At 38.8% G+C, this 26,990-nt stretch overlaps 1 protein-coding gene across 2 annotated transcripts in view; it reads right to left on the bottom strand.

The window, feature by feature from the left end:
* NELL1 (neural EGFL like 1) overlaps positions 1–26,990 on the bottom strand; it is a 934,274-nt gene that overhangs the window by 734,546 nt on the left and 172,738 nt on the right. For both annotated transcript variants that reach the window (XM_032166405.2, XM_032166404.2), the window contains exon 4: positions 8,577–8,747. In XM_032166405.2, coding sequence (XP_032022296.1) covers positions 8,577–8,747 — 171 coding nt within the window. The remainder of the gene's footprint in view (positions 1–8,576; positions 8,748–26,990) is intronic.

Genomic DNA, 26,990 nt, shown 5'->3' on the forward strand with positions numbered 1-26,990 from the left:
CCTGAGGGAGAGTTAGAGACACCATCACACAAGCCCTTTAAAGGAGAAGAGAAATTATTTCCACTCTAATTGCCAATGAAAACCCTCAGGTGTGGGTCCAGGCACATTAGCTGGCTGGCTCTGCAACTCTAGGACCCTTGCTGGGAGAAACACAACAAACTAAAAAGGATAATCTGGAGAGAAAAGTCACCTGGATTTGGGGTTTGTGCAGGAAAAACAGTGCACAGAAACATTTTCTGTGCAAGCCTCTTCATCCTCACATCCTAACCCCGATATACTACCTAAAAGAGGAATAGCTGAGCAGATGCAGCTATAAATCTGTTTTCTTGTGTCCAACAGCTCTGGCTGCTATTATTTATAATATTAGTTTAATTAAAGTTTCCAAGGAGATAGATGAATCTTGTTACAGTACTATAGAAAATCAGTTCTTTTCAACGACATCAGCATCCCTGAGCTACCTGGAAAACTAATGCACTGTTTGGAATTCTTTTTGTTTTTGTTTTTTCAATTAAAAAGTCCTCATGGCTCATGCACTTTTTATCCCCAGTGCTCTTTTCAAACAAGTGAAGCATAAAAGGAACAGAGAAAACTAATATATGAATGTGTATATGTATTTTCAAACAGAGTTTCACCAGGTGTATTGTTCTGGTTTATTTTATAGAGCAAAATTACAACAATAAAGATGCAAGCATCAATATTTTTTCCTGTCAGAAAATATATTTTTCTCTTGCAGCCTATTTTCCCCCTCCATTCATCTATATAGACCCATGTCCATGTAATACAATGACAATGTGAGATGTGACTGAAGGCAGGTAGATGAAATCACTACGAGCTGGAAATGAAGTCTTATTTTCCTCTCTATTCTAACACATCTCAGGCCTCATGTATGCAACAAAATGCTTTCTTTTTAATCCACTTGTTGCCTCAGGTAGCCAACAAACCATCAGATAAAGGAAAGAGTCTATTGTACTTTTTTCCCAGTTCTTTCTATTTGCAAACTTGAAAGCCCAGGAGTGCAAGTGGATGGAGAAAAATGCAGGTCACTCTCTCATCTTCCGCTTCAATTAATCCTTACACCTCCTAATTCTCTTTGCCATTGAGGCAATCATTAATGAAAGGCATATTTAAACCTACCAGAAAAAAAAAAAAAGAAAAAGTTGAAGGTTCTTAAAATTAGAAATAGGTCTGCTACTGATGTTCATAGAACATAGGGCAAGGTTAAACTTGGAATCCACCTAATGAGGTTGACATGAATACACCACAGGGTACATAGCATGAGTAGAAATGTGGGGCCTCAGTCAGAATGAGATATCCAACACTGTAATGGTCAGGCTGCCTTAGCAATTAAGCAGACACTCTCTATTTTGCCTGAAAATCTCATTTTGAAAGTATTATATTGGCCATCTATATCTTTAACATTAGCTCTATTTCCTGTTATTTAAATCTCTGTGACTTAGCAGCATCCAAGGCTTCTTTTACTTCAGCATTCAGAGGATGTATGTCTTTCACAGCACAACTATCCATCATCTGCTTGCTACTGTGCACTGCCCTCTGTCTCGTAGGTCACTGAGCTACCAAGGCCTCCATGGCCAGAAAAGCCTGCATCCCACACAGGCTGTGTACTGTCACATGTCTGAGGCAGAGAACTCAGGAAGAAAGAGCACAAGGTGCAGAGAAGAAAAGGCCAGCATCCATTAGCATCCAAAAGTACATATTCAGTATCTACTCCAGCAAGTGATTAAAAAAAGAGAGAGTGAGCATCCAGGAGAAGTGGGCTTTGGTCTTTGCTCATCAGCAGCATGTTGCACTGCCGACTCACATATAAATTCAGATGATTGCAAACCCCTGCAGGTCCACTACAGAGGTGGTACTTTGAAAAGGACAAGCTAAGTTGTTCTCCATGGTGCTAAAGGGGGAGGGGAATGCAAGCCCTGAAATAAGACTTGTGATGAGATAGAATCAGAAGGAGATACACCCAGAAGCCTAGAGTTGGAAGAAGACTTAAAAGTGACCTAGTCCTAGCCCCACATTGTATACTTAGGAAGCTAAAGCCCAGAGACAGTAAAGGACTTGGACTTGCCCAGAGTGATACCAATTTCTTTCAGTTCAAGTTTTCAGTCAAGAGCATTTTTGTGCTAAAAAGCCAGACTTTCAAAGTGGAGAAGCAAATAGTACACATTTTGCTCATCCATGTGGGCTTTGGAACATCCAGAAAATTAGAGCAAATGAGTTCCCTCATTTGTAAAGTCAAAACTTTACATTCTTTCATAAAAGCCATGATAATTTTGCCTCATGAGTGGTGGGGAATAAATTTCTGAACCACTCCTCATGGGAATAAAAACGGAAAGAAGGTATGTCACTTTCTCAAAGCCCTGCCAGGATCAACAAAAAATTTTACATAGGAGGAGGTATTTCCTTCCCCACTCTGCCTCAGTTACAAATTTTTAAAGTGATTCTATTGGTGTAAAAAGCATGCAATACTGTGCTGCACTACAGACCAGAGAACTCAAAGACAAACTACTGGCGAACCTTGCTTAGGATCTGGAAAGTAGAATAACCTCAGAAACCTCACATTTTTCAGTGAATCTACATTACACATTATGTCCTGAATCCATGGGATATAAGCCACTATTTTTACAGAGGTAAAAATTTGACTAAATGTTACTCATTTTCAGTACAATATATTAAAACCTTCTCTATATGATGGTACATGTCTGTTGTGCTTAATGATGTTATATGTTCATACAGAAGCTTAACATTTTCAGAGGATTTGGCATATACCCCCTAGCTAAATTCCTACCACAACCCTATGGTAGAAGAATTCATATTACCGCCATTTTACAGATGCAAGCGCAGTTTCTGGCATATAAATGAGTGAATGAATGAATGAATGAGAAAATTAGACATAGATTTCTTGCTTTCACACTCCTGCATCATTACATAAAAATCACATTTTATAAATGGCAAAACCAAGACTAGGGTCCAAAATGTGTTTCCATCTAGATTAAACTACGGAGCGCAAATGCCTCAAATATGAAACATGGAAGACAAATCTTTCCTTTTCCTCCCCTCCCCCACACTTCCTTCTCTGTCTCTCCCTACAGACCTTCCCTCACTACCAACTCGATACTACTTACCCATACATGCTTTTCTCTCACCACACTAGATTTAGCACTGTTATGCCTGTGAGATAAACCTTGTTCTAAACCTGACTCGTGGTGACTGGTACAGAATCAGATCACATAATGGTGAAACGATAAAGCTGTAGAGATTGTCATGCATTTTCACCTAGGCTGGTAAGAAATTGAGAGGTTACTCCAAGTCCCCCCCAGGAGCTTCCCCTACTGTGATCTCCCAGACCTGATTGCCTCTACCAAGAATCCAGCAATACATCATATACTGACTGCCTTACCACATCTCTTGCCTTGTACTGTTACTTAAATTTACACACGAGTATGTCCTATCTTCCTAGCTTGCTTCCCATCTCTTCCTAGACAACCTGAAGCTGCTTTGTTAGTTTGACATGAGGCATATGCTAGCTTCCAATTTTATTTTAATTAATTTTGATAATGACTTGTGCTCTTGTATTTCTGTTTATGAAGTGAAGAGCACATCAATTGGAGAACCAGGAGATTGAGAGTCTCAGCCTGGCTCTCTTGAAAGCTGAGACCTTTGATAGTCATCTCTTAATTTCCCTCTGCATACTACAGCAGAAATGCTTGTATAAAACCAATGTCATGCATTATACTTGTGATTTAACCACCTCAAAAAGTACAAGGTTAAATAATATGTTGGTAAGTAGTTGCAGAGCTTTCTGGAAGGAAGATGCCATATCAACAGATTTCATTACGAAAAGTCTACACATATAAACAGATGCTCACATTCTAAAATTACTCTGAAATTTTAGACAGAAACCTTGAATTACTGACTCATTCAGTGATTTGTAGCAAGTTTAGTGTTGGATTCTGCATGCTTTTCAAGATCAGTTGTATGCAAAAATTGGATGTGCTCTGTGGATAATAAATAGCATGTGTTAAAAAGTAAAAGCTAAATATGTTTAGTCTAGTCTAGACTAATCACTTGTTAACTCCCTGTCAAGGTGACAATCGGGCTGCAGATGTGTGTGTATGTGCCATACACATTTGAACAAGTCTGAAAATATAAGAGCTAAGTTGAAATGTGATAGACTGCACTTAAGAGCTGAATTTTTCCAGCAATGAGGCATAAGGAGGTTAACACAGGGTAGGGATGCCTGCATATTACACAAAGTGGTGGCCAAAGGCTGGGTGAATTAAAAGCCATCCATCTCTTAGCTGCTGAGGAGCTCAGCTCCACTGTCACTTCAAGACCAAGATGCTGGGAGTTCACTGTTTCCAGTTCTTTCCATTGTTCAGCTGCCATTGCGAGTTATCAAATCAGCCTGCTTACAGGGCTCTTGTCTGCATCCAGGCTTCCTCTGATACCCAAGGACTAGGCCCAATCACTGTGAGGGGCTCTGGTGGTTTCAGAACGAATTTAAAATGACTAAATGATAAGACAAGAACTTCCTGATGGCAAGGACTCTTATTTCCTTGTATCCTACACAGCCTGGCAGAGATAGTGTGCCCAATAAATAAATTTGATGGGCTGAATGAAAATTAAAAGTTACAAATAAAGAGAAGGAAATAAAATCCATTTTGTTGTGAAAGGGAAAGGCTGCTTATGCACTGAATCCCAGATGTTGGTGGATTCTGTCCTTTGAGTAATAGAGACAGGCTGTAAAGTGAGCTGAGAAGGGAGAGGGTGAATCTAAGAAAGGTTTGTTCAGGTTTCATTCTAGGCTTTGTTGGCAACTCTTAATATAAAAGGCAGCCAGAGAAAAACCCAAGGCAATGGAGATAATCAGTCTGCCCACCCAACTGAATGGTTCCTTTTATGTTTCTAGCTTCAGGTAATCTGCTATCCACACACCAGGAACTTCTAACTAGGCCCAGCTAAACAGCTGAAGCAAGGAGAAAAGTGTCTCAGTAGCAAGCAGAAAGTGTTGAACTACCAGCTAAAATAGCAGTTGCTTTTCTTGTGACAATTTGTACAATTAGGTCTGAAAAACCTGTTTATCAATTCTGACCTTAAAAAATAATGTGCAAAATCCTGCCACATTAATATTCCTCAGAGCAATGGAATTATCTGGGAAATCTCTTCTTGATTTTAGATGTTTTCATGGTCCCCGAACCTTCTGTAATATCTCTCCTGTGGGAAGACTCCCTGGTGTGGTTGTGACCTTGTCTTTGGCAGTACATGTCATTAGCACACTATGGAGGTGACTTGGAGGGTGGGTTAGACTAAGGTTTTGGAGATAGATTCAGACTCAAAATTTGGGTTATATGCTTATTGTATTATGTGATTGACACCTAGTTATTTATCTTGAGCTTTTCTATTTGCAAATATGCAAAATGGGTCTGGTAAAACTGTCCCCATATGGTTATCCTAAGGAATACTATTACTAGAACATTACCTGGCCTATAGTAGAGGCTCAATAAATGTATAGCTCTTCTCCAGCACCAATGCAAAGGGTTCCATCAATTAGATTTCACATCTTTCCAAGCAGCTCCCAGGATTAGCAATATAAGACATGTGACAGGGAAATACTAGAAAGGAACAAACTGCTCACATTGAATCTTGGCCTTCCCTCATGTACCAAATAAAGTGTCTCGATGGTCCCCACTATTGGGCTAAATAGCTTAATAGTAGCTAGATGCAGACACTCATAGGTCAAACTTGGGTTCAAATCCTGGTGCTGCCATTTATCAGTAGCAGGATTACAGACAAATATATAACCTCAGTTTCCTCATCTTAAAAAGAGGAAAAACTAATAGGATGAATATGGAATAAGTTAATCTATGTAAAGTACACAGCACTGTGCCTAGCACAATCAACATTCAAATGTTATCTAACATCATCTCCTTTCATGCTCTAATCAGCAGAACACTACTGGGTGAAAGGTTGAGAAAAACTCTAAGAGTAACAGGGATCAAAAAATAAGAATCACAAAGTAGTAATGGATAGCTGAAATTCACTCTCTATGAGGGTGGCTGAGACTAAAAGTGATAGAACCAGCATCTTGATATATGGGACAGAGCTTCTGCTACTGTAAAGTTGGCAAGTTCTGGCTGGGAAGAAACTTGTGAAGAAGGTAAAGTTTGTTTTGTGCATTAGACACTACCCTCTCCTTAATCCTTTTCTCCTTCTTACCCTCCTTCAGGTAACTGGTCTTCCAAGACTTCATTTATTTGTTGCAGCCCAGCCTCTCCACCAAATTCCTTCCCCTCTTTCTAAACCAGTGGTTTTGAAATGCCAGGCCATGCACCAAGGGTAGACTGCCCGCATGGAACCTATGTGGAGGGCTTATTAAAAATATTGCTTCTCAGGTTCCACCCTCATGGAATCTAATCCAGTAGGTCAGAGGCAAAGCCTGGTTATCCATTTTTTTAATATGTTCCCCAGGTAATTCTTAGGTATAGTCAGATTTTGGAACCATGTTTCTAGACTTTTCCTACATGAAAATCAAAATTTACTTTTCTTATGACTCAGTCTTTTGGGGCCATTTTTTCTCCTGACCTACCTGAAAAATGCATTTGTGTTTAGAGTCTAAGAATCATTAACTAGCAGCAACTTCATAAGTTTTCCCTTCAAGATCTTACATAAGGGACATGTTATGCCACAAGCCAAAGTATGAAAAATATTAAGAAAACAGAAGGAATATTTGGAATACTCTCAGTCAATTCTTTATAAATGGCAATGACTCTAAAGAATATTGTGAACTACAGATCTCCCATCCTCTTCTCACTCTCCTGGTAGAGAGGTCATGGTTGCCATGAAGGACGTACAGAGTATGAAAGTCTGAAGGCAGGGTCAAAGAGGTGCCATTGATATGCAGCGTAAATAACAACCACCACCACAAATATGGACTGAGCACTAAAGGCCAAGCACCACCTAAGAACTTCTCGAGAGAGAAGAATGTCAGAAAACAGAGTAAACTTTTTGGAAGGAAGAAACAAAAAACTGCGTAGCAAGAAAACAGCAGTATCTCCAGGACTCTTAAGTTGGAAATTACTAAACTAGGGTTTTGTGGCCTCTTTCTGTCCTGTGGCTTAGAAGGACAAGCAGGGCTCTTCCTCTGCAATCCCATTTGGACAGCATGTGGGTGGTAGGTCACAGTGGGTCATAGGAGTGTTGCCTGACAGGCCACTTTAATTCTAGAGAATTGAAGGGGGCAATGAGCTCTTGAAAGTGAAAATGGATATAGCAGCTAAGCATTGGCTTTATCCAGGCTGCCGAGCCCCAGTCTGCAGGGTACAAAGGAGCTAGTGGTTTCTATGGAAACTCTGTCCAGACATACTTATTATATCTGGTGGAAACCACAATTCTTCAGAAGTCTAAAAAGCACCTTAAATAGGTCACATCAAAATGCACCAAGACTCACCTCAAGATGGCAAACCCTCCCTTAAGCCTGACAACAGTTCCCTGCCCTTCCAACTCTTCTAAAAGAGACTGCAGAGCCAGAGTGGCAGGCACATTCAAGCATCTCCTCATGAGAAATGCGGTCTGAAGCTGACTGACCTTGGAACATCTCTCCTCTTGATGGTTTTTGGAAGGGAGGCTATCCCCAATATGCCTGTTCTTTATCCTGGGTTCAAGGGAGCAAGCCTTGTGTGGCTGAAAAGTCATTTTAACTTTGATGGCATCATTACTGAGAATCAACAATGCATGGGCACTGCTCAGAATGCAAAAAAAAATCTCTGTAATTGGACTTGGGTCACTATCCATAAGGATTTTCAGTGGGTTATGGAGAGATAGAAACGTTCCCCTTGAACACCATTATCCAGCTGTCCAGCCATAAATGATCCAATAGAAACCAGTGGTCTCCCTCATTCTTCAATTTTCATTAAACCTGGCTCCAGTGACAGACAAGGGAGACAACATTTCCATCCCACCCCAACCCAAAACCTCCTGTGAAACCCCCTAGTCCCACCATCCCCTGACAAGCTGGAAGGCTCATTCCTCTGGAGAAAATACATGGTATCAATTCCAAAAGGCTCAAAGAACAGCCTCTTGAAGAAGCCTCCATTTGGAAAAGATATTTAAGCAAAGGTGAGCTTGATGAAGTGAAATAGAATTAGCTGCTTCAGTGGCACAGGCTTCTCAGATTCATTCCAAGGTAGACAAGCTTATTCGCTTCCAAGTGGAATGAACTCAACAACAATATATCATCGTTAACTGTGATCACAGCTCCATGAAATTCCAGCCAGTGCCTGGAGCACACTGAGGTGCACTTACTATTCCCCAATCTGCAATCAACCTTTTGTACATTTGCTCCTAATCACAGGATACAGTTTCATCTTAATGAACTGTTTTCTTATCATATCACAGTTGGTCATTTCAGCATGCCTAATGTCCCTATTTGGTATGTTAAATTACAATTAGGGTCCCTTGGTGTTTGTTTCCTGGCAAGTCTTGAAGGAATTTGATATTTTTTCCCCTTTTCCATTGCTTGATTTCAAGGGCAGAATCAGCAATGCTCAAAGACAAAGAAATACCTGTTACAGTCGACATGGAGCAGGAGATGAGAGGCGCTAACTGACAGTGCAACCTTGTGCCATCGTCCATCTGCCATCCGGTAAGGAAGTGCCTCTGTCCTTGGCTTCCCATTGTGTATGTAGTGATACCGAATCTCATCCCTCAGGCCGCTGCTCTCCAGTTCAAAATAGCTGTATGTAAAGGAACAAACATTTGTTTTATTTTAGTTCTGGATATCAAAGCCATCATCAATCCCTCAACCCCTTACTACCAGGTCTCTTACAATCTAAAATTAGCTAAACATGGCACAAAGAGCCAAGACCTAAAATCAATTCACTGTAGGACACCCAATGAATCTATTGTCTGAGAACCCTCATGGCAACATCTTGAGCCTCTGAAACAGAGATCGATTGATCCACCGTGAGGTAACAAGCCACAGCTAATTAGCAAAACTCAGTGCAGTGTTTCTTAAATACTTCAAAGTACAAATCAGAACCCTCATTCCATGAATGTCTAAAACAGGCCATTCATGTGGAATGGATCTATTGATGGTTATTTTTAGAACTATTATCTTTACTTTTTCAATAATTAAAGGGAAATAGAAGTCATGTTGGACATCAGAGATTGAAATACGTTGTCAGAATGAAAAGATTAGTCTTTTTTCTTCTCTGTAAACAAAAAGATATAATTGAATAACAATTCCTAGATAATGAGTAGGGGAGAAAATGTTGAAGCTAGTCACATAAGAATTAGTATTTCAAATTATCAGAGAATGAAATATGCAATTGAGTTTTTTCTTTTCCAAGATTATGATCCTGTTTTTCAAACCCATAAGAAATTCTTAGCCTTACCACTGTGGTCTGCACTTCAGTCATAAAATGCTATAAGCAATTTTGGGACACTCCTCAGGCACACAACAGGGCTGGTACTTTCACAGGTGCCAAAACTATTTTGTTTCCTATGCCTCTCTTCTGAAATGTGTCATTGTCATCAACATTGGGCCTGATCTCACTGCCAGGGCTTGCACTAGGTATTTCACATATACTAATTTATCACTCAGAAAACCTATGAGACTGGTGTTATCTTTTTTAAAAAACTTAAAAACTGAGATTAAGGATTAAACATACCCAAACCAGATTTAAACTTAGATCTAAATTTGACAGTGTGTGCACTTTCTGCCAGTTTGTTGCCCATCCCAGGGGCATGATGACAAAGTGGTGAGGATAGTCTCACCAGGCACTAACTCCAACAACTCATTCATACGGGCAACTCCAGAGCGATTCGCCTAGACAGGTAACTAGGCTTAATCCCTAGATTTGGAAGGGCCTGCTGCTTCTATTCTAATCCACTGAGCTGGCTAACCCCACGAGCCAAACTGTATTTAATCTAAAAGACAAAATGCATCTTCTATGAGTATATTCTACTCATAAGACCATTCATTCTAAAATGAATATATCAGGAAACTCAGCCTCTGTTGTGCCTGAATCCCAAAAGTCGTGCCAAAGAACAAATACATATTTCTTGCTCATCTTTCACAGACCTTTCCAAAGTAAACAGTGAAGGGCAAGCAGAGAGTCAAGACCAGCCTCTGACCCACCTCATTTGCACCAGTACAAAGAATCATGCCCAAGGTCATAAACTAAAAGAGATTATTTATACCATAGCAGCCAGCTTCTAGGCCCAGGTTCATACTTATTAGTAATAATTTATGTAATACGTACTTTATAAGACTGCACAAAAGGAAATGCTTTAACAAAGAAGACATTTATTTTAAGGGAATTCTCCAGTTTCTTCTAAGTTGTTAGAACACTGAAGAATCAAACAATCAGAGAACTTTGAGGTCAAGAAGATGTTACAGACTATGGGCCATTCATTAATTCATTCAACATGTCTTTACTGAACACATAATGAAAAACTAAAAAGGGGTTTAAAATATATATCCCACTTCTGAAGGTGCTTTGTGACTAGTGAAGAAGGAAGTAAAATATGTCCCTCCCCCACCCCCCAAAAAAGGTGGAAAATGGCCTAAAAGGAACAAATGAGGAGGCAAGAAAAGTCATTTAATGAATGATTGTCATGTGCCAGGAATACGGCAAGTGCTTTCATAGACATCATCTTTTTAATTTCTTTAAGGTAGATTTCACTATCCCTATTTTATAGATGATCAAAGATATTAAGTATCTTGCCTAAGACCCTTTAGCACCTGTATAGAAATGCACCACGAGCTTATATTTGAGATCTTACCAGGATCCACACATCATGAGAAATCTCTCAATTACTTTACTTTGACCAATAATCAACTACTGGGGGAAGGGACATGAACTTGAAAGGGCTTCAATCAATGACAATTAGAAATACTCACAGAAGTCAACTGATGGAATCATTAAACAGGGAGGCAAATACACTTAACCAGATTTCATCATTATTCTTGGGGTTGTGGCCTTATTGAGCAAGTGTTCAGTGTATTATAAACAGATCTCTTAAAGATCACTTTGTAAAGCACTGGTGTCAGTGATTACGTTGGGGTAATCATAAATATATAGCTATGAGAAAAGAAGTCTGTCCTAATGTCAGCCAAATGTACTTGTATTTTAGACTAAAGTTTCTGGCCACATCCTGCACATATTCAAAAAGTGCTGCATCTCATGCAACTTGGATGAAAATCAAGATGATATATTTTTGAAAAAACATGTCAGATAACTGCTGAAGCGGCCTTAGCAATAATAAAAACACTGTATGGCTAAGTGACATCTGGATAAAATTCTTTCATGAGGGCTGGGAGGAAAATAAGGCAATGTTTCCAGGCAGTAATGCTCTACAAATAAAGATGTGAGGCAACTCTGAGCAGAAAGTCATTTGGCCTGATGGAATTTGGCTGTGGCCTGGAGGGAAGACTCATGTTTTCTAGTAGAACCTTGTGACTCAGGGTGGTCTATAGACCACCAATAGTAGTATCGCCTGTGGAAATTCAGATTATTGGGATAACCCCAAGGTCTACTGCGGCAGAATCTGCATTTCAACAAAACTCCCAGATGATTCATGTTCTATGTTTACATCTGTGTTTAAGAAGCACTATAGTAGTATGCCAGGTGTTGCCTTACTTCCTGGCCAGCTGGTCATGATGAGGGGAGCAGAAGTTTGATGCTACCAGCAAGTGAATAGGAGCCATGTGGTGCTGCCAGGTAGAAGGAGGACACTGGAAGTGACAGTAGGCTGGTATCTAGTGAGCAATCTACCCCTCACCAGTCCTCATTCTTCAGGACTCAGGTGTATTGGGGTCTTTTCAAGAGTCTCTGGGGAGGGCAGCCGTATAAATGATAAAACTATAAGCCAGATTTTGTAAGCAAAAGATTTTGCAAGCCCTTAGCCTTGGACCTCAGCCAAGTGTGTTGTTCCAACAAACTGCTTTCGCTCCCAGAAAAGTCTGCTCATCCTGCAAATATTTGAAAACATCAGTGATATTCCCTCTTCTTTTTCAAGCCAAGCATCCCTGGCTCCTTCCTTTATACTCCCATCTCCATCTGAACTATGAGCCCCTCCTGGACAAGGATTCTGCCTTCTTCCTCTTTGCAGCCTTCCCCATGTTGGTCACCATGCACTAGGCATGGTCAAATGAATCAATTTTCCACTTAAATACAGCATTCAGGAATAAAGGCACTCGTACAGATGTGGTCTAATGCAAAGTACAGTGACACTATCACCTGCTTTGCTCTGAGCTGTGCACAACTATGCCTACACTGACTTTCCCATCAACTAACACCCCAAGACCTTTCACACAAAATGTTATGAAGGCAAATCTTTTCCAACCTGTATTTACTTAGCTGAATTTTTTAAGCCCAGGCCTTTGCTTAAGTGCAAGGTAGACCCTACCCAGAATCAACATGCATAATTCCCCAAAGGTCCACCCTTGGGTATCAGGTACAATCAGTATTACCATGAACTGAAGTCAATTTTCATAAGACTATCTGAATTCCTTAGTAGATCTGGAAATAAATTCAGGAACAATAATTCTAAAAATATAGGTAAAGATCAATCAAGTTATTTTTATTAAAATTTTTATCATTTTCCCCAAAATTGATACCAAAGGTATCCTATTTTGAGATTACATACATAATATTAAAATATATAACATATAATATAATATAATTTTATATTGATATATTTATAATAAAATTTTATCTTCATATATTTATATAAAATTTTATATTTATATAATATATAAAATATATTTTATATATATAATAGAAGGGCTAGATATATTCAAAATGTTAAAGTGATTATTGCTGGATGAATTATGTGGCTTCTGTGTACAAGAGTGAAAACAGTGAAAGTTAATTTTAGATGGCATCCAGCACTAAATCGCAAGTAAAGGTAAAACATTTCTTAGAAAAGGTATCTTTTCCAGTTATTCTACAAGGATATATACTAGCTATTTAGAGAAATACATCACACCCAAAGGGCTCCAGAGTTAGTGCAGTACCTGCTTACATTCCAACAATGATTTTTCTGTGGCCCTGAATAAACCATTGCTTCCTAGGAGTCTGGGTGGGGAGGTCAAAGCAAAATGGATTTGGGAAACAAGATGACACCCTTTCCCAGTGTGTCCAGGCCAAAACAGTTAACAGAGGATGTGCCTTATCCACACCAGTAGTGGACATCCAGTGGAGAATTCTGAGGCCTTATTGGGTGGTGGCACCATATGGTGGAAAAAGTCTGGGTCTATAAATGACTTCATGGAGCAGAGATACCTTTCCTCATGCAGATTAACATTGAACTGGGAAGTAAACAAAAATAAACTTTTACTGATAATAAGCAATGAAATTTAGAGATTACTAGTCTACCTTGAGTCAGTAAAGAGAGGTACAGAAACATGAAACCGAAGAAAGGCAAAAAGAAAAAACGCTGAAAAGTAACAATGGGCACAAGTTATTGCTAGTCTATAAGTAAAAGAAATGGCAGCAGGCATGAACACAGTCATCTCCTGTCCTGTATATCACAGACAACCTGAATTACATGGCTTAATATTCTGTTGGGAAAACTGTATTTTCAGTCACAACATCTCCCATCTTGCATACTCTTCAACAATGTGAACTTCATATTCCTTACCTTGAAAGGTGGGAACTGTGTCTCCTCCCCTTGAACCTGGATGGACTTGTAAGTACTTTAAGGGCAAAAGTAATGCTTGGTGACTTCCATAAATGTCAAAACGCAGTTTCTATCTTGTTTACCAGAACACTTGTGCTTTAATCCCTAAGTCACCTTGTAAGAAGTCCAACTACCCTGAGGCCACCATGCTGTGAGGAAGTCCAGACCGTACTGGGGAGGTGGCATGTAGGTGCTCTAGTTGACAACCCCAACTGGGATCCCAGCCAAAAGCCATTATAAACACCAGCTTTATGAGTGAAGACACCTCCAGCTGGCCTGCCCAGCTGTCCACTCTTCTCACTGAAGCCACAAAAGTGGTGGAATAGAGATAAGCCATCCTTTCTGGGCTCTGTCCAAATTCCTGATCCACAGAAACTATTAGCAAAAGTTTTGGGGCAGTTTTTTTATACATCAATAGAAACTGGAACACTCTAACTTCAGGTATACAGATTTTTATTATACCTTTAAAAATTAAAACTATTAACTTAAGCATGTTTCTACTAAATGCCTGGGTCATTGGCCAGATAACCAAATCCCAAAATGTTGATTTTCTGCCTATAAATGGCACCACAGATATATAACTATACATTTTCTTTTAATTTATAAAAATGGAATTCTACCAAAAATGTAATTTAATATAAATAAAGCATTATATGTTTTAAAATACATGGTTTTCAGAGGCTACTTAAAGAAATAAATACGTTAGGACTACTTCAATATCTTTCTCATTAACCTATTATTTTTCTCGTATCAAACCCAAACATTTTGGCCTCAAGCTTCTTGTTTACACAAGTGGAAGTGGCCCCGTTGGTGGTTCTTTCACGAATCAGGTATCTTTGGGTTCCAGGTCCATGTGCCCTTTAAGGCTACAGAGCTATTTGACTAAACTAAAGTCCTGATTTTCCCAGACAAACTTCTGGTACTCTCAACTTCTGTTTCCTTTATTCAGAGCAATATGGAAACAGAATATATACCAGAAAAAAATATGCCAGGTGTAAAGAGGCTTCCGAACCCAGACATCTTGTGATCAATCCCTCCCCTCTGCCATTCAATCCATGTGTGAATGTGGGCAGGACACACCATTTCCCTAAGCCTTCTTTTCTTCATCTAGTTGAAAATAAACATCTACTTCACAGATTTCTTTTGAGAATACAATGACATATGTTTGTAAATCGCCTTGTAAACTGCCTAGTATCCGATACTGATTATGATTTCCCTTCATCTTTCTATATACATGAAAATAAACAGCCTTACAAAGGTGTGATGCTGCTGAAAGCACACTCATCCTGCCTTTTCTCAGAAAGAAGTGCTTTTCTGCCTCCCCCTTTCTCTTGTTTAGACTAGATCTGGTGATTTTTACTTGTAGTTGTAAGGTTACATATTAGTTCTGTACTCAATCCTCTTAGCAAACATATAGCAAGAGATTAATCGTGACAGCAATTACAAACTGCCTTTGTTATTGAAAATAAAACACACTCACTGTTAAATGAAATGTAAAACTCAGGCTCTTTATGCCCATTCAAAACTGTTCTATTACACTCTTTAAAAATCCACATGGTATTAGCCATGCTGTATTTAACAAAGTAAAGGCTGGCTTCTAACTTCCCTAGAGAACCAGGAAAAATACATGAAACTTCAGGCAAGTTAAGATAGAAAAATAAAATTAGTGGCAGAATACACTTAAAAAAAAAAAAAAAGCTAATTTAGCAGGACAAGGGGAGAGGAATCATTTGGTTTTGATTGTCAAGGCCTGCAAATAAAGTCAAATAAAAACATTTATTAAGCAACCAAGCCGAAGGCACTAAGGTTGGAATTGCACAACTGCATCTTAAGACTAAGGTATAACTTTGGATCTCCAGGAACTCAAAATTAAGATGTTTATGAATAGCAAGATTTAGGAAATAGGCACTAAATGTATTATGGTGGTTGTAGTTGTAGTGGTAATGGTAATTGTACTAACGACCAAAACATATGTAGCACTTTCTATACTTGTTTCTAAATTTTATCTAAAATGCTTAAAGAAGAAATATTATTGTTCCCAAACGAGAAATATAATCTTCAGTTTTCTAAATTTTTTTATTTCCATTGTTCAGAAATAAACTGATACATCTATAAAGGTACTCAGTGAAAAATTGCCCTCCCATCCTGTACCCAGTCTTCCCAGTATCCAACAACCCTCATAGGCAACTAGTGTTCATGTCCCATGTATTTGTACAAAGTTTTTTATGATAAACTCTTTTAGAGTAGTTTTATATTTGCAGAAAATTACAAAAATAGAGTTTCCACATAGCCCACACCCAGTCTGCCCTATTAATGAACCAATATTAATAGATTATTAGCCAAGTCTATATTTTATTTAGATTTTCTTAGTTTTTACCTAATACCCTTTCTAGGTTCCACATTCCTATCTAGGATGCTACAATACATTTGTTTGTCATGCCTCCTCAGGCTCCTTAGAGCTGTGCCAGTTCAGACTTGCCTTGTTTTTTTATGACCTTGACACTTTTGAGGAGTACTGGCCAGGTATTTGGTAAAATATCGGACAATTGGGATTTGTCTAACTTTTCTCATAATTATACTAGGGTTGTGACTTTTGGGGAGGAATACCATAGAAGTAATGTGCAATTCTCACAGTATCATATCCAAGAACGCATTCTACTACATGACATCACTATTGATGTTACCGTCAGGGTTCATCTCCCTGGATAAATGTTTGTCAGTTTTCTCCATTATAAAAATACTCTTCCCCCTCCCAGTTTTATACTGTCCTCTTTGGAAGGAAGACGTTCTGTGGAGCTCACACTTAAGGAGTGAGGAGTTATATTCCACCTCCTTGAGGATGGAATATTGAAATGCAAATATTCATTTTACATAAATTACTTAGAATTTTACTGCATGGGAGATTTATCTATTCTCATTTATTTATTTATTCAAACACTTGTTGTATCAGTGTGGACTCACAGGTTATCATGTTTTACTTTGGGTTATAATCCAACACTGTTTATTTTGTTGCTTTAGCTGTTGGACATTTTTCAGCTGGTTTCTTTGACTTACTCCCATCGTGTTTCTTGTTTTGTTTTATTTTGTTTTGGTCATTTCCTTACTTTCTAGTACTTCAAGATGCTCAAGGCTCATCTTATGTATTTCCCTACCCAATCCTAAAATCAACCGTCTCTCTGAGGAAGCCTTGTTCCTTTTACTGGAGAATGGTATTCGAAATCAAGATTTGCCCACTATGTGTGCTCATGGCTACAAGGTATTGTTGCTTCTGAGCTCTCTCAGCCAACAGAGCAAAGAAATATATGTGTGTGTATAACAATCAGCATATATACACATATCTATAAATATTTCTATATGTATCCATTTGTATCTAAAGTAAGCTAAGCATGAATTCATACTGATGTCTTAAACTCTAATCCGTTATCACATAGATAATTCTAGTCTCTGTCCCATGCTTATCTGTAATCTCCCATAATCTACCATCCATTTACTTAATTATTCACTTTCTGTATACATGTATAATGGTTTTAATATCATTAACCAATACCCTCAGGTAAACAACTGTATCAACTCAAGTGAAGTGTCTATATACAGTTCCTTCAGCCTTTAGCCCTACATACTCCATTCATTTCCAAAGTTCCAGAAGTCAGCTCCTATTTCCCCAATCCCCATTGTTGAGGTTATTTCACACATTTGTAATACAGTTAGATAATTCGGTTACATTCTGAATTCCATCCTGGGATCTCTTAACTTCCTAAATGATTTTTTTCAATATGCACACATTGAGGTTTACTCACTGTGCTGTAAGGTTCTGTGGCTTTTGACATATGCATAGTGTCATGTGTCCACCATTACAGAATTACACCCAATAGTTCCACTGCCTAAAAAATTCCTCTGCTCTTCACCTATTTAACACTCCCCCAACTCCCAAATCCCTGGAAATCATTAATCTGTTTTTTGTTATCTTTTTCTTATCTTTTTTTTTTTTTGGCTTTTTCCAGAATGTCATATAAATGGAATGATACAGTATTCAGCCTTTTCAAACTGGGTTCTTTCACTTGGTAATATGCATTAAAGATCCATCCAAATAGGATCGACCATAAAAAAAAAAAAAAGTTTCACCTGTGTCTTTGCATGGCTTAATCATGCATTTTTTTATAGCTGAGTAATACTCCATCATATAGATGTACCACAGTTTATTTATCCATTTGCTTATTGAAGGACTTGGTTGCTTCCTGTTTGTATGCAGGATTTTTTGTGAAAATAAGTTTTCAAATCAATTCAGTAAATACCTAGAAGTGCAATTCCTGGCTTTTGTAATAAGACTATGTTTAGCTTTGTAAGAAACTGCCAAACTGTCTTCCAAAGTGGCCGTACTACATTACACTCCGACAGCAATAAACAAGGACTCCTGTTGCTATTCATTCCCACGAGCAATTGGTATTGTTGGGTTTTTTTTTTTTTTATTTTACTCATTCTAACTGGTGTGTAATGGTATCTCATTGTTTTAACTAGCATTTCCCTAATGATAAATGATATTGAGCATTGTAATATGCTTATTTCCCATTTACATATCTTCTTTAGTAAGATATCTATTCAGATATTTTGCCTATTTTAAAAAATTGGTTTGTTTACTTATTGTTGAGTTTACTTATTGTTGAGTTTCAAGCGTTCTTTATGTATGTTGGATATAAATCCTTCCTCAAATGTGTGTTTTTCAAATATTTCTCCCAATCTATAACTTGTTTTTTTTAATCTCTTAATAATCTTTCTGGTAGAGCAGAAGGCTTAAGGTTTAATAAAAATCTAACTTAACAACTTTTTCTTTCATGGCTCATGCTATTCATGTTGTACCTAAAAGCTCATCACTGAACCGAAGGTTATGTAGATTTTCTCTTATGTTTTCTTTTAGGAGTTTTATAGTTTTGCATTTTACATTAAAGTACATAATCTATTCTGAGTTAATTTTTGTAAAAGGCATAGGGTCTTTGTCCAGTTAATTCTTTTGAATACAAATGTCCCATTGTGCAAGCATCATTTGTTAGGAAGAAAAGAACGTTTTTTCCAAAGGTTTCTTGTGCTATGAAAGCAAGTATAAATATACTATTTTGTCCCACCTCTTTAACACAAATGGTAGCATAGTATTCTCACTGTTCTATACTTTTTTCAATTAATGTAATAAGAAAGCTTTCTTATACACAGAGCAGTTTCTTTATTTTTACTGTTTTCAATTTGATACATATTCTCCCACTCAGAATTAAAATCACTTACTTATCTACAACACAATTTCAAATTACAACTAAGTAAAGGCCCATTTTCTCAAGGCTAAGCCAGGCTTACATACTGTGAAAGCAAGATTGAAAATCATATATGCAAAGAAGGCACTAAGTGTAAAGATAAGTAAGTAACAAGCACTTACTTAATACAAAGTATGCCTCTTGTCAAAGAATTTACATGTCACTCGATAAAATAAAAACTTATAGAAAGATAGACAACGATACAACCTTGACCTTTAAAACAAGGAGAGGAGATCCACTCTTGAATGGTGATGTGAGAACGTTTCAAAAAGAAGCTAGATGTAGAAGAATGACCTAGACTGGAGTGAGATGGGTAAGAGAAGTGCTTCAGGAGTGGGGAAAATGTAAAAACATGGAGGAAGAAATGTGTCTGGCATGCTCAGGCAACAAAGAAAGAAGAGGTATGAACAGCACTGACGATGTACACAAACGGATCAGAGGAGGTATGAAGCAACAGAAAGGTAAGTTGGGGCTAGATTCATAGAGCCAACCACTGATATATGGCCCTTTTCCTACAGCCTAGCAATTCTCAAACCATTTTATGTTAGGACTGATAGGCGGTATTGTTCAAACACTCCCACGGGTGTCACCAGTTATGCAAAATTTGTTTTCTTACCTCTAACTCCAGTCCTTTCTCCACCTCTCAGAAAGTGCATCATATCAGTGGCTCTATGGACCCTGACTCCACTCTAATAAGTTAGGGTCATTTTTTTTTTTTTTTTTTTTTTTGAGACAGAGTCTCTCTGTTGCCCAGGCTGGAGTTCAGTGGCATGGTCTCGGCTCACTGCAAGCTCCGCCTCCCAGGTTCACACCATTCTCCTGCCTCAGCCTCCCTAGTAGCTGGGACTACAGGTGCCTGCCACCACACCCAGCTAATTTTTTTGTATTTTTAGTAGAGATGGGGTTTCACTGTGTTAGCCAGGAGGGTGCTTTTTTTACGTAAATAAATCACAAATTTATATCTCCAGTCTAGACCTGTCTTCTGAACTGCTTACTTGCATAAACAACTACCTACTCAACATCTCTCCCTGAATACCCCAGACTCAGTACTCACAAGACATAACTCCTAATTCTTTCCCCAAAACGTGGGCCTCATCCGTTATATCTTATATCAGAACAGAAGCTAAAAACCTAAGCATTGTCTTTGACACCTTTCTCTCCCCAGAACCTGATGTGCACACCATCAGCAAGTTCTATCGCTTCTGTTCCAAAGTATCTACCACATTTATCCATTCCAAATCTCCTTCACAGCTATCATCCTTATCTTATCCACCAACATCTACTACTAGCAACTATACAGATTCCTATCAGATCTCACTGAATCCACGCCGGCCCATTCCAATCTATTCTACAGCCAAAGTTATCTTTTTATTTATTTATTTATTTATTTATTTATTTTTTATTTTTATTTTATTTATTTTTTTTTTTTGAGACGGAGTCTTGCTCTGTCGCCCAGGCTGGAGTGCAGTGGCGCGATCTCGGCTCACTGCAAGCTCCGCCTCCCGGGTTCACGCCATTCTCCTGCCTCAGCCTCTCCGAGTAGCTGGGACTACAGGCGCCCGCCACCACGCCCGGCTAATTTTTTTGTATTTTTAGTAGAGACGGGGTTTCACCGTGGTCTCGATCTCCTGACCTCGTGATCCACCCGCCTCGGCCTCCCAAAGTGCTGGGATTACAAGCGTGAGCCACCGCGCCCGGCCCCAAAGTTATCTTTTTAAAACAAGAATCCAGTCATATTATCAACTTCTTCCAAGCACCCCCACTTCCAAGCTTAAAATCCATAAATGTCTTCTCATTCCTATTGGGCTCAAGCCTAGAAGTCTTAGGCATGGGCTTCAGGAGCCTACATGCTCTAGCCCCTGCCTATCTTTCCAGTGTCAGCGTTCTCACTCTCTATCTTGCCCTCTACACACCAACGTTCTTTCAAGTCTTCAAACATATCATGATCCCTCCCACTACAATGTACTTGCTCCAACTACCTGGAAGGGTCTTATGCCATTCTTTACCTAGCTAACTTCTACTCATTCAGCTCTCACTTTTAATGTCGCCTCCCCAGGAAGTCCACTGACATGCACTCCCCACCACCACCTAGGGTTTTTTTTAATGAGAATATGCTCCTTTCCTTCACAGCTATCTCTGTTTGTACTTACATATTTTTCTCATTATTTTGTTAACATCTGTCTCCCACTGGATAAGCTTTATGAACACATGGACTATATCTGTTTTTCTCACCATGGTATCTTCAGAGCCTAGCATAACACTTAGCATACTTGTAGTGACTTAATAAATATTTTTGGAATAAATGAATAAATGCAGTAATAAATATCTGGTTTGTAGTAACAGTAACAAATTACAGGTGGCATGCCTTAGTGCTGACTATGATACAACAAAGGGTTGTGACATTGCAGTTGACAATCACTGTTACAGAAAATAAGTTACTCATCAAGGAGGTAATTCAGTAAAAGCACCATTTAAATAATAATAATAATAATGGCTAACATTTATCAAGTCTTACCACATACCACTTTAGTAATTACTTTATATACAATATTGAAGTAAATTCTTGGAACAACCCTCTAGAAGGAGGTACTATTATCATCTTCATTTAAATAGTGAAGAAAGCAAGTCAGAGAGAAGTGAAATGATGACCAAAGACACAAAACTAGGAAAATGATGCCTAAGCCAGGCCCTCTTGAAAGAAAGAACTATGAGAATCAACACAGACCAATCTGTCCCATAATTGAAATTTCCACTATCCATAAGAGTCACTGGGAAGGCTGACATCATGAGCAGAGCGTTCAGTGGGATATGAGGCCAGCCACCATGAGCTGGAAATGAACTACCCTTAACAGAACCAACGTGGAACCCTCCTCTGTTCCTGGTGCTGATGGCTCCACAGTACTGGAGGATGAGTGGGGGTTGTAGGAAACATGTTCTAGTGGCTGCTTCTGTTAGGAAGACGAGCTCTCAATAAATATAGTGAGATAAATTTTATGGTAAAGTACTTATCATAACTGGCATGCTATAAGAACTCAATAAATGTCAGCTATTATTATTCTCATCATTATTTAAATGTTAATTTTCCTGAATTGCCTACTTGATAAGAACTTTTATTTTCTACAGTGATTCTCAGCTTCAATGTCAAGGCAGTTGGATGTATCACCATCATCTTTGAGATGTGTCATATGTAATTTATTACTGCTAATAAAAGTCAGAGGTTCATTAAGGTATTCATTCATTTATTTCAAAAATATTAAGTCTCTACAATTTGCTAGGTGCTTTGCTAGGTTCTAAAGACACAATGATGAACAAAAACAGATATGATCCCTGTGTTCACAGAGCTTACAATCCAGTGGGAGACAGATGTTAACAAAATAATCACACTAATAAATGTAAAATTGAAAACGGATAAGTACTGCAAGAGAACATGGTTCTGTGACAGAGCCTGGATCAGTTTAAGTCACAATGGGATAAAGCCACCCAGCATGAAAAGCCCAGGTTAAACATGAGCATTGTGAAGAGTCTCATAAAAGTGTATGGTCACTAAGAAGAACAGTGCTTAGGAATGAGCTTAGAAGATGCAACCCAGATGGGCCTAAGTGGTAACGGTCATTCATAGTAAGACACTGAAACAGATGAGGGCTATGTAGTAAATCTCTCAGGGGGCCATTAGTAAGACCAGTGTAGCAAGCTCCCACCCAGCCCACTTGCTATTACAGGAGCCTTCTCCACACCCAGTACCACTAGTGGAAATAATGACTAAACATTCCCACCCCCTACCCTGAATTCCCTGTTCCCTCCTCAGGAGAGGACACCTGGATCAGGTGAATTCATCTATAAAATCTATTTGCCTAGAGCTAATATATGTAAGTTAACATTTGCCTAAAGCAGCTCTATCTGAAACCAAATTTGACAAAAACCAATTTACCTTCCTATCACATGTGAATTCTTATAAATTTCACAAACATGAATTTTTATATTAATAGTACTATTAGGGGAAATTACCATTAAGTAAACTGGCCATTAGGTAAATTGATTTTAGAATCATTTATTTTGGGCAAACTTGAAACACCTAAGCCTAATCTGTAGCAGTTCAAAAAGGTAGATAAGATGGCTGTGTCATAGGGCTTTCTCTCACTGTCAATAAAACCCTAGAAAGCTAATATACCCAGTGTCCCCCCAACCTTCCAAAACAAATAGTGGGCATCAAAATTAATCAACTTATCTTGTGCTACCATAATTCCTGTAATGTTCTTCATCTCCACAATGCCCACTAAGGGCTGAAAGAGCTTACTGGCCACCATCATCATGAAGCTGCCTTTATCAAATTTTTGATAAGCTCAATTCATTCAGGTATCAAGGAGGCAGAGCCACCGTAAACACTTTAAAATTGTTCCTCAAACGTGAAGGTGCACATGAGTCAACTTGTCAAAATGCAGGCTCTGATTCAGAAGGTCTGCTGGGGTCTGAGATATGGCATTTCTAATAAGCCCCAGGTGATGGTTTTGCTGCTGGTTTGCAGGCCACACTATGAGCAGCAACATCTTACAAGATGAGTATGATTGTTAAGATGTGCAGGTTGAACTGGAGATGAAATTTTCTAGATATTAGAAGGCATTCTTCTGTGATCTTGGACATAAGAATGCAAGAAGATATCAGAAACTTACTCACATGTTCGTGGAGTTTGAAACAGTGAGGCAAACTTTCTCTGAGTTTGCCAAACAATGACTCTCAAACATTAAGAAAGCTTCAAAAGTCAAGTTCCCTAAAAAGGTGATTGCTATGATTGGATATGGTTTGTCCCCACCAAAACTCATGTTGAAATTTGATCCCCAGTGTGGTGGTGTTGGGGGGGTGGGGCCTAGTGGGAAGTGTTTGGATCACATGGGTGTATCTCTCATAAATGAACGGGTACCTTTCACACAGTAGTGAGTTCTCGCTATCCTGAGACTGGAAAAGTTCTCACAGGAACAGATTAGTGATGGATTTGTGATAGAATAATTGTTTTCCACATAAGGAATTTTACAAATCACATAAAATATATCCCTGCCTACCTTGGAAATGCATTCTTAAGAAAAGAGTTCTCCCCTTTGATTACACGAAGAGTCTACACAAAAGCTATTTCAGGAGTCAAGTGTGGTGGCTCATGCCTGTAATCCCAGCAGTTTGGGAGTCTGAGGCAGGCAGATCACCTGAGGTCACGACTTCAAGACCAGCCTGGCCAACATGGTGAAACCCTGTCTCTACTAAAAATACAAAAAATTAGCCAGGCGTGTTGGCACACACCTGTAATCCCAGCTACTTGGGAGGTTGAGGCACGAGAGTTGCTTGAACCCAGGAGGCAGAGAGCGGAAGAGAGAGCAAAAAGAAGACCAGGTATTACTGAGGTGTTGCTCTCCATTCTTTCTCCTTTTTCCATAAACAGACCCACAGGAACACACCTTCTCACTTCAGTGATTCAAAAGCAGTTTCTCAGCTGAGGGCTGAAATTTTTTTTTTTTTTTTTTTTTTTTGAGACGGAGTCTCACTGTGTCACCAGGCTGGGTCTTGGCTCACTACAACCTCCACCTCCCACGTTCGAGCAATTCTCCTACCTCAGCATACTGAGTAGCTGAGATTACAGGCATGCGCCCCCATACCCAGCTAATTTTTGTATTTTTAGTAGAGACGGGGTTTCACCATGTTCACCAGGATGATGTCAATCTCTTGACCTCGTGATCCACCTGCCTCAGCCTCCCAAAGTGGGGGGATTACAGGTGTGAGCCACTGCGCCCAGCCAAAATCCTTTATTATTACTTTAATTACAAAATGAAACATAAAAACTTCACAGTGAAGAATCCTGGCAGGCTCCACCTTAACCAAGCAATCAAGGATAACATTGCCAGTAATAAGATATATCAATATAAGGAATCCTTTGACATGATGCACAAAGAAAAGGCAACATCATTTCTATGGTATCCTTGCCAAAAAAATAATAATAATAATCATGAGGAAACGTCAGAAACTCAAACTAAGGGCCATTGTACAAAATAACTGGCCATACTCTTCAAAAGTGTCAAAGTCATGAAGATAGGAAAGTCTGACAAATTGTAACATTTTTTAGATTAAGAAGAAATAGCAACTAAATGAAATGTGGGCTGGATGAGATCCTGAAACAGAAAAAATCCCATATTCATTTAAAAAAAAAAAACCTGGTAAAATTCAAACAAGGTATGGAATTTGATTAATAGTCCTGCAGCAGGCCAGGCGCGGTGGCTCACACCTGTAATCCAAACACTTTGAGAGGCCGAGGCAGGTGGATCATGAGGTCAGGAGTTGGAGACCAGCCTAGCCAAGATAGTGAAACCTCATCTCTACTAAAAATACAAAAATTAGCTGGGTGTGGTGGCGGGTGCCTGTAATCTCAGCTACTCAGGAGGCTGAAGCAGAATTGCTTGAACCCAAGAGGCGGAGGTTGCAGTGAGCAGCGATTGCACCACTGTTCCCTAGAATGGGTGACAGAATGAGACTCTCTCTCAAAAAAAATAGTCCTGCAGCAATGTTGATTTCCTCATTTCCATAAATTTTATCATGGTTATGTAAGATGTTAATATTAGAGGAAACTGGGTGAGAGATATACAAGACTTGCTGTATCATTTTTGCAACTTCCTAAAATTAATGTCAAAGAAAAAGTTAAAAAATAAATCACTGTCTTCTCTCCTAAGAGGCCTAGCCAAGGAAGCCAAACCAGTGATTGACATCCCAATGGGAAAGGGTATTTTATCTTTTGTACTTGCAAAAAAGGAAAGACTAGATCCTCTGGACATTCTCTTTCGAATCATAGTTTTTTCCCAATAAAATCTTGGCTCATGGTTCTCCTTCTCATCTTCCTCAGGGATTGAGTTCTTCTTATAATAAATCACCAGAAGCCATCCATTCACCCAGGTTAGAATTGTGAAATCCACCTTCTACCTGTCACAGTTGCAGAAAAATGAAACCTTAAGAACAAATAGAAAGTGAGACACTAAAACTGACTCAAAGAAACTGACTGGAAAGAAAAAAAATGATGAGCATAAAACAGCATTAAAAATATTAAGAGTTCTCCTGTCCTACATGACATTGGGTGGACATCTCAGAGTGGGAAGGCCAGAAGGCAGGCAGAAGTGAGAATATAGATGATCATGAATTACTGGGTAAGAGGAACCCCAAGGCAGTTCCACAAAGCCCTTACCTGCAGCAATCCCAAACAAGAATTGAGCATGAACAAGGTCCCTAGATTAAATTTTAGAAAAGTGCTAGGAAAACGGCTCCTCATACCAGTCATTAAGGTAATGACAAACTTGAGGGTTTTTTCAATTATTAACTCTCTTCTGGGTTTCTAGTGTTTGCAAGTTATATGTGGAGACTACATTTCAAATATGGCTGATTTTAATAGCTATTCCAAGAGTAGAACATGCAAGATAAGCAAGATATTCAGAATATCTCGTTTAAATCATGCCCTTTAAACTTAGGACAGAAAGCGTGGGATCTAAACAATAATAACATTTGACAATTATTGAGTGCCTACGTGCCAGACATTGTCTTAAATCCTTAAAATATGCCCACTGGGCAGATATGATTATACCTAGTTTACAGATGAAGAAGCTGAAGTTCAAAGACAAAGTTATCCAAGAAAACACAACCAGTAAGTGGTAGATCCAAGATAGAAACCCAAGTTTATATAACACTAAAGATGCCCTTTCTGCTCCATGACACTATGTCTAGGATGTTGTAAAGGAAATGAAGTTTCTAGCACCAATAAAGAGATGCTGAAGCTCTTGGGAGTAGGTAGCATAGAGGCAAGAGCAGTTAGCAGTCTCCCTTTGGGACTAACATATTTTTAATCTATGGTGCCCATCACAACAGAGGGAAGTCACTTAAACAGTTTTGCACAACCTCATCACTCCCCACAGAGAATATTGTGTTGTTAAAAATAAGAAAGACAGTACCTATTAACTTAGGATGGAAGAAAAT

Source organism: Hylobates moloch, unplaced genomic scaffold (genome assembly GCF_009828535.3).
Source record: "Hylobates moloch isolate HMO894 unplaced genomic scaffold, HMol_V3 SCAFFOLD_11, whole genome shotgun sequence".
Taxonomy (NCBI): Eukaryota; Metazoa; Chordata; class Mammalia; order Primates; family Hylobatidae; genus Hylobates; species Hylobates moloch.